The following is a 9250-nucleotide window of genomic DNA, read 5'->3' on the forward strand; positions in this document are numbered from 1 at the left end:
TATTGGGCTATATAAATAAACATTGATTGATTGATTGATTGATTGATTGATATATCAGTATGTAGTGTCTCTACTTTAAAAAGTCCTCTCCTGCTGATGTTCAGGTGTATATCAGCATGTAGTGTCTCTACTTTAAAGAGTCCTCTCCTGCTGGTGTTCAGGTGTATATCAGCATGTAGTGTCTCTACTTTAAAGAGTCCTCTCCTGCTGATGTTCAGGTGTATATCAGCATGTAGTGTCTCTACTTTAAAGAGTCCTCTCCTGCTGGTGTTCAGGTGTATATCAGTATGTAGTGTCTCTACTTTAAAAAGTCCTCTCCTGCTGATGTTCAGGTGTATATCAGTATGTAGTGTCTCTACTTTAAAGAGTCCTCTCCTGCTGATGTTCAGGTGTATATCAGTATGTAGTGTCTCTACTTTAAAGAGTCCTCTCCTGCTGATGTTCAGGTGTATATCAGTATGTAGTGTCTCTACTTTAAAGAGTCCTCTCCTGCTGATGTTCAGGTGTGTATCAGTATGTAGTGTCTCTACTTTAAAGAGTCCTCTCCTGCTGATGTTCAGGTGTATATCAGTTTAGTGTCTCTACTTTAAAGAGTCCTCTCCTGCTGATGTTCAGGTGTATATCAGTGTGTAGTGTCTCTACTTTAAAGAGTCCTCTCCTGCTGATGTGCAGGTGTATATCAGTATGTAGTGTCTCTACTTTAAAGAGTCCTCTCCTGCTGATGTTCAGGTGTGTATCAGTATGTAGTGTCTCTACTTTAAAGAGTCCTCCCCTGCTGACGTTCAGGTGTATATCAGTATGTAGTGACTCTACTTTAAAGAGTCCTCTCCTGCTGATGTTCAGGTGTATATCAGTATGTAGTGTCTCTCCTTTAAAGAGTCCTCTCCTGCTGATGTTCAGGTGTATATCAGTATGTAGTGTATCTACTTTAAAGAGTCCTCTCCTGCTGATGTTCAGGTGTATATCAGTATGTAGTGTCTCTACTTTAAAGAGTCCTCTCCTGCTGATGTTCAGGTGTATATCAGTATGTAGTGTCTCTACTTTAAAGAGTCCTCCCCTGCTGACGTTCAGGTGTATATCAGTATGTAGTGTCTCTACTTTAAAGAGTCCTCTCCTGCTGATGTTCAGGTGTATATCAGTATGTAGAGTCTCTACTTTAAAGAGTCCTCTCCTGCTGATGTTCAGGTGTATATCAGTATGTAGTGTCTCTACTTTAAAGAGTCCTCTCCTGCTGATGTTCAGGTGTATGTCAGTAGCTGGTTCCTTTAGTCTGAATGTGTGTTGGTGCGTGGTCATTATTCTTTAGAGTCACTGCGTGCCTATTGGTTGGAACACGATCCGTGTATCCATCACTTCCTGGTCTTCTCTAAAGAAGGGGGACCAATGGAAACGTTGTCATGTTGCCGTTGGTCACCATGGAAACATTCATTAGCTAACAATGACATTATTGTTCTATTCATATAAAGGGAGGTCAGGTACTCTTTAAAACAGCTGCTAGCTATGGGTACTTTTTACTGAAGTACACTTCAAAGCCTCTTTACTTTTACTTGAGTAAAGAAGTTTAGTCAGTACTTCTACTTTCACCAGAGTACTTTTAAACATGAGTATCTGTACTTCTACTTGAGTAACGGATGTGTGTACTTCTGCCATCTCGTCCTGGATCTCTTTATCCTCCCTCTTGACTCACCTGAGACCACAGCGTCTCCATTGAGGAACAGAGTGAGTCCCACCAGCATCAGGACCCCCAGAGCCAGGATGTAGGGCCTCCGGCGGCCCCACGACGAGCGGCAGTAGTCGCTGGCGCTGCCGATGACCGGCTGCAGCAGGAAGCCCAAAATGGGGCTGATCAACCACACCAAGCTGTACAAACTCTGAGGAAGACCCACGCTCAGAAGCACCGGCGTGACGAAGGCGGCCTCCACGGCGTAACAGAACTCCCGTCCAAACATTACCGTGGCGTGGAGGATTAGGCGTCCTCTGGAGTGCCTGTGTGGCTCCACGGCTCCAAAGACACCACTTTCCCCACTTTCCATGAAGGTTTCTTTGGTGAAGTCCGTCTGTGGGTACAGGGAAGACGTGATGTGTTTACCGGCCTCTGGGATTCTGCAGGGCTGAGAACTCACAGACTGGTCCCCTGATAACAGGGTCATGGCTGGGAGAAAAGGGGGAGAAAGAGGGGGAGAAAAGGGAGGAAACTAGATGAGAAAGAGGGGAAGGAAGGAAGGAAAGTGTAGGTGAAAAGAAATGGAGAATAGGGTCCGCCGGGTGATGAGGAAACGTCAAATGCTTCGCTCAGTTTGAGCTAATCCGCCTCTCTTTCTACTGCATAGCTGAGCGACCGGTCCACAAGGATTTACTTCAGGTCCACGAGCGCTGAAGACCAACAGGGAGAAGGGAGGAGGGAGAGCAGGGGGGGGGTATTTAAGGGTTACTGAAGGGCTCTTCCCCCTTTGAGATGTCTTCAAAGTGCTGCAGTAAAGGCCTGAGGCGGCTCATGTGAGTGAGTGTGTGTGTGTGTGTGTGTGTGTGTGTGTGTGTGTGTGTGTGTGTGTGTGTGTGTGTGTGTGTTGTGTGTGTGTTGTGTGTGTGTGTGTGTGTGTTGTGTGTGTGTGTGTGTGGTGTGTGTGTGTGTGTGTGTGTGTGTGTGTGTGTGTGTGTGTGTGTGTGTGCGTCATCTGTTCTTTTGTTTTGCCACCAATGATCAACCACAGAGATGGGAAGTAGTGGAGTACAAATACTTTGTTACTGAACTTAAGTACATTTGTCTGGTTTCAGTACTTTACTCAACTACTTATTTTTCTGACGACTTTTTACGTTGACTTCTCACATGTTGAACTCAAATACCTGTACTTTCTACTTCTTACATGTTGAACTCAAATACCTGTACTTTCTACTTCTCACATGTTGAACTCAAATACCTGTACTTTCTACTTCTCACATGTTGAACTCAAATACCTGTACTTTCTACTTCTTACATGTTGAACTCAAATACCTGTACTTTCTACTTCTCACATGTTGAACTCAAATACCTGAACTTTCTACTTCTTACATGTTGAACTCAAATACCTGTACTTTCTACTTCTTACATGTTGAACTCAAATACCTGTACTTTCTACTTCTACATGTTGAACTCAAATACTTGTACTTTCTACTTCTTACATGTTGAACTCAAATACCTGTACTTTCTACTTCTTCACATGTTGAACTCAAATACCTGTACTTTCTACTTCTTACATGTTGAACTCAAATACCTGTACTTTCTACTTCTCTACATGTTGAACTCAAATACCTGTACTTTCTACTTCTTACATGTTGAACTCAAATACCTGTACTTTCTACTTCTTACATGTTGAACTCAAATACCTGTACTTTCTACTTCTTACATGTTGAACTCAAATACCTGTACTTTCTACTTCTTACATGTTGAACTCAAATACCTGTACTTTCTACTTCTTACATGTTGAACTCAAATACCTGTACTTTCTACTTCTTACATGTTGAACTCAAATACCTGTACTTTCTACTTCTCTACATGTTGAACTCAAATACCTGTACTTTCTACTTCTCACATGTTGAACTCAAATACCTGTACTTTCTACTTCTCACATGTTGAACACAAATACCTGTACTTTCTACTTCTTACATGTTGAACTCAAATACCTGTACTTTCTACTTCTCACATGTTGAACCCAAATACCTGTACTTTCTACTTCTCACATGTTGAACTCAAATACCTGTACTTTCTACTTCTTACATGTTGAACTCAAATACCTGTACTTTCTACTTCTCACATGTTGAACCCAAATACCTGTACTTTCTACTTCTCACATGTTGAACTCAAATACCTGTACTTTCTACTTCTTACATGTTGAACACAAATACCTGTACTTTCTACTTCTCACATGTTGAACTCAAATACCTGTACTTTCTACTTCTAACATGTTGAACTCAAATACCTGTACTTTCTACTTCTTACATGTTGAACTCAAATACCTGTACTTTCTACTTCTCACATGTTGAACTCAAATACCTGTACTTTCTACTTCTAACATGTTGAACTCAAATACCTGTACTTTCTACTTCTCACATGTTGAACTCAAATACCTGTACTTTCTACTTCTCACATGTTGAACTCAAATACCTGTACTTTCTACTTCTTACATGTTGAACCCAAATACCTGTACTTTCTACTTCTCACATGTTGAACTCAAATACCTGTACTTTCTACTTCTCACATGTTGAACCCAAATACCTGTACTTTCTACTTCTCACATGTTGAACACAAATACCTGTACTTTCTACTTCTTACATGTTGAACACAAATACCTGTACTTTCTACTTCTCACATGTTGAACACAAATACCTGTACTTTCTACTTCTTACATGTTGAACTCAAATACCTGTACTTTCTACTTCTCACATGTTGAACTCAAATACCTGTACTTTCTACTTCTCTCATGTTGAACTCAAATACCTGTACTTTCTACTTCTTACATGTTGAACTCAAATACCTGTACTTTCTACTTCTCACATGTTGAACACAAATACCTGTACTTTCTACTTCTCACATGTTGAACACAAATACCTGTACTTTCTACTTCTCTCATGTTGAACTCAAATACCTGTACTTTCTACTTCTCACATGTTGAACTCAAATACCTGTACTTTCTACTTCTCTCATGTTGAACTCAAATACCTGTACTTTCTACTTCTCACATGTTGAACACAAATACCTGTACTTCCTACTTCTCTCATTTCCCAAACAGCTGGTTCCTTTAGTCTGAATGTGTGTGGGTGCGTGATCAGTATTCTTTAGAGTCGCTGCCTGTCTATTGATTTGAACACGATCCGTGTATCCATCACTTCCTGGTCTTCTCTAAAGAGTAAAGGATGTGTGTACTTTTGCCATCTCTGATCAACCAGAAGTCTTTGTTACTTCTCTTTGACTGAACACTTCCTTCATGTATTGACACATTTAAAAAGCTTATTCATGCATTATGCAAATTGAAGAGACTAGAAATTACCGTTACTTTAAATGGATTTGCAAGTCATAACAAAAAGGATTCTTATTCACTTCACTGCTTTTCCATTTACAGTTTTTTCTTTCATCTACAATTAACTTGCCAGCTCGTGATGATGATCCAGCTTGTAATTATGTTCACATTCATCTTGCTTTTATAAATTAATTGCATTCCTTTATTCCTCTGACGTGGTTAATCTAGCACATCTTTCTTCTAAAGGACTCACAGCTGATTGTCTTATAATTGCTAAGCTTGAAATCAATGTGATTGCTTTCTAGTGTTGGTGTATAAAGTACAAGGTTACGTGTGTGTGTGTGTGTGTGTGTGTGTGTGTGTGTGTGTGTGTGTGTGTGTGTGTGTGTGTGTGTGTGTGTGTGTGTGTTTTACTGGTGTTATGGGGACATTGTTAACGTACTGACACTAAGGGGACTTTCTCTATGGGGAGAAATGCAAGACCCCATAATGTAACTTATCACACTTTTGGGTTGAAGGTGCGCAGTAACGATAACTTAGTGTTTCGTCGGTATATCTGAATTAACAAGGTTAGCTCCGTTAGCTAGCTAGCTTACAGCAGATCTGCAGTGACCTCAGAAGGAGTCATGTGACCACATAGTTAAAATAAGACCATACAACATTTTAGGTACGTTTCCAACTTTATAATTCTGAACCTGCTGTGTGCGTCACTTTTTAATGTCCCCATGTCTCCCAGCTGTGTGCGTCACTCTTTAGTGTCCCCTGGTCTCCCAGCTGTGTGCGTCACTTTTTAATGTCCCCATGTCTCCCAGCTGTGTGCGTCACTCTTTAGTGTCCCCTGGTCTCCCAGCTGTGTGCGTCACTCTTTAGTGTCCCCTGGTCTCCCAGCTGTGTGCGTCACTTTTTAATGTCCCCATGGTCTCCCAGCTGTGTGCGTCACTCTTTAGTGTCCCCTGGTCTCCCAGCTGTGTGCGTCACTCTTTAGTGTCCCCTGGTCTCCCAGCTGTGTGTGTCACTCTTTAGTGTCCCCTGGTCTCCAGCTGTGTGCGTCACTCTTTAGTGTCCCCTGGTCTCCCAGCTGTGTGCGTCACTTTTTAGTGTCCCCTGATCTCCCAGCTGTGTGCGTCACTTTTTAGTGTCCCCTGGTCTCCCAGCTGTGTGCGTCACTCTTTAGTGTCCCCTGGTCTCCCAGCTGTGTGCGTCACTCTTTAGTGTCCCCTGGTCTCCCAGCTGTGTGCGTCACTCTTTAGTGTCCCCTGGTCTCCCAGCTGTGTGCGTCACTCTTTAGTGTCCCCTGGTCTCCCAGCTGTGTGCGTCACTCTTTAGTGTCCCCTGGTCTCCCAGCTGTGTGCGTCACTCTTTAGTGTCCCCTGGTCTCCCAGCTGTGTGCGTCACTCTTTAGTGTCCCCTGGTCTCCCAGCTGTGTGCGTCACTCTTTAGTGTCCCCTGGTCTCCCAGCTGTGTGCGTCACTCTTTAGTGTCCCCTGGTCTCCAGCTGTGTGTGTCACTCTTTAGTGTCCCCTGGTCTCCCAGCTGTGTGCGTGGAAACAAGGAGTGTTGAAAGGATTACGATTTCTATTTCAGAAATCTTTTTCAGGAACTCCTCACTGTGAACTTTCCTTTCCGTCATAACAGAGTTCTCAAAGACAGAGGTCATGCTGAGGTCATGCTGAGGTCATGCAGAGGTCATGCTGAGGTCATGCTGAGGTCATGCTGAGGCCTTCCGTCATTCACAGAATCAGCAGACCGGCCCTAAAGAAAACACAAGAGCTTCATTCAGACGGAGAAGCAGCATGTGAGCACTCAGGGCGAAAAGGTTTTTCATTCTGTTGAATTTAAATTCACATTTCTGGTATTACAGCGTGTTCACAGATGTTGTGTTCTTGCAGAGGTCGGGTCCTACTGTGCTGACTCACCTCCTTCATATCCTCAGCATGATGACTCTTAACCACAATGCACCTGGACGGCCAACAGCAGGCACAGGAAAGACTCACGTGGCAGTTCTGCAGGGGCGTACAGTCAGAAAAGGAATGAAGTAATTATAACATAAAATAATGATGAAAATAATAATACATTAAAAAAAATGATAATACATTTAAATAATATCGCTTTTTACTTTAGAACTTTCTTTAGTACTTTAGAAAATACAAAGAAACGATATAACAGATAGCATTATGAACTAGTGGAGTAATGACATACAAGCAGAAAAGCATTTCATTTTTATAAGTTTAAATACAAATATAAATTATAAGCAGTGTCCCCTTCCACGCGCTCCCCGTTCACTATCCGTTATTCATTTAAAAGACATTTTATTGCAAAGAAAGTACATTTTGCTCACATTTTTATTTGACATTTAGCTCGTAATGGAGTATGTGTGTACATTGTTGTATTGCTATCTTTTTCTTAGGATAATATTTCCCATTCATACAGTATACTCTTTTTATTGAACAGCTGTAGTTTCAGTGCAGATTATTACGCAGTTATAAAACAAAGGCGCTGCTATAACTGCTAGAATCCACTTCAAGACCCTGGTGCTTGCGTACCATGCTGCGAATGGATCTGGCCCTTCCTACATCCAGGACATGGTTAAACCGTGCACCCCAGCACGTGCACTACGCTCTGCATCAGCCAGACGACTAGCTGCACCCTCGCTGCGAGGGGGACCCAAGTTCCCATCAGCAGGAACACGTGGGTTTGCTGTCCTGGCTCCAAGATGGTGGAATGAGCTCCCATTGACATCAGGACAGCAGAAAGCTCACACACCTTCCAGACTGAAAACTCATCTCTTTCGACTCCACCTCGAGGATAGAACTACTAACAAAGCACTTATATACTAATAAAGGACTGGCTCCTCTAAAGCCAGTTGAGTAGCACTTGAAATGTTTGGCTCTATGAAGCCTGATGTACTTTATGATTCTGTTTTCTTCAAGATTGTATCTTCTTGGTCGAATGTACTTATTGTAAGTCGCTTTGGATAAAAGCGTCAGCTAAATGTAATGTGATGTCTATACAATAGTCTAGCTGCAGATTATTAATTCCACGTGGATCAGGCATCGCTGATATAATCAAATAATATAATTTGTAGCTAAGAATACACAGTAAACAAAACTATTAACAGCCATTGTTTACAGGAATGTGTTGGTAATCAATTTTCTCATTAAATTACGGTTAAATAAAACACATTTCAGCCCAACAACCACTTTACTTTTGATTCTTTAAGTACTTTTTCCGCCCGTTTCCCTTAAGTCTGAAAACATCAACAATGAATTGATCTCACTAACAAGTTCTCTCTCTCTCTGAACATCAGCTGGAGAGGACTCTTTAAAGGAGAGACACTACATACTGATATACACCTGAACATCAGCAGGAGAGGACTCTTTAAAGTAGAGACACTACATACTGATATACACCTGAACATCAGCAGGAGAGGACTCTTTAAAGGAGAGACACTACATACTGATATACACCTGAACATCAGCAGGAGAGGACTCTTTAAAGTAGAGACACTACATACTGATATACACCTGAACATCAGCAGGAGAGGACTCTTTAAAGTAGAGACACTACATACTGATATACACCTGAACATCAGCAGGAGAGGACTCTTTAAAGTAGAGACACTACATACTGATATACACCTGAACATCAGCAGGAGAGGACTCTTTAAAGTAGAGACACTACATACTGATATACACCTGAACATCAGCAGGAGAGGACTCTTTAAAGTAGAGACACGGACGAGACGAGCATTGTTTGTACAAAATTACAAGTCAATCTATCTCGTTGTTGTTGAGATATTAGTGCCTCAAAGGAGAGCACGCTGAGATCCAGGCTTGTATTCTAGAAAACAATTGAAGCAATCAAACATGAGAAAGGAATATTGATTTCGTGTCCCTCCGTGTCCAAAGGTCATCAATATTAGAGAGCACACGTTCCCAGCTGGGAGGAGACCGAGGGGTAGAGGACCAGGTGGAGGGACTATATCTCTTCTGGCCTGGGAGCGCCTTGGGACCCCCCAGTCGGAGCTGCTTGATGAGGGGAAAGGGACGTTTGGGGCTCTCTGCTGGAACTGATACCCCGAGACCCGACCACGGGTAAGCGGGAGAAGATGGATGGATGATCCAGGTTTTATTAATTTAATAATGCATACAATGTATACATTGGAGTGGAGTTACTATAATAATAATAAAATATTACACTTTGTCTGGTGCTCAAAGCAGTTGATACTACTGTATACTATACTTGATACTACTTGT

At 42.0% G+C, this 9250-nt stretch overlaps 1 protein-coding gene across 1 annotated transcript in view; it reads right to left on the minus strand.

The window, feature by feature from the left end:
- slc45a2 (solute carrier family 45 member 2) overlaps window positions 1–2367 on the minus strand; it is a 52208-nt gene extending 49841 nt beyond the window's left edge. The window contains exon 1 of the mRNA XM_034079396.2: window positions 1688–2367. Coding sequence (XP_033935287.1) covers window positions 1688–2150 — 463 coding nt within the window. The 5' untranslated portion in view covers window positions 2151–2367. The remainder of the gene's footprint in view (window positions 1–1687) is intronic.
- Between the last annotated feature and the right edge of the window lie 6883 nt (window positions 2368–9250).

Source organism: Pseudochaenichthys georgianus, unplaced genomic scaffold, assembly GCF_902827115.2.
Source record: "Pseudochaenichthys georgianus unplaced genomic scaffold, fPseGeo1.2 scaffold_607_arrow_ctg1, whole genome shotgun sequence".
Lineage (NCBI taxonomy): Eukaryota > Metazoa > Chordata > Actinopteri > Perciformes > Channichthyidae > Pseudochaenichthys > Pseudochaenichthys georgianus.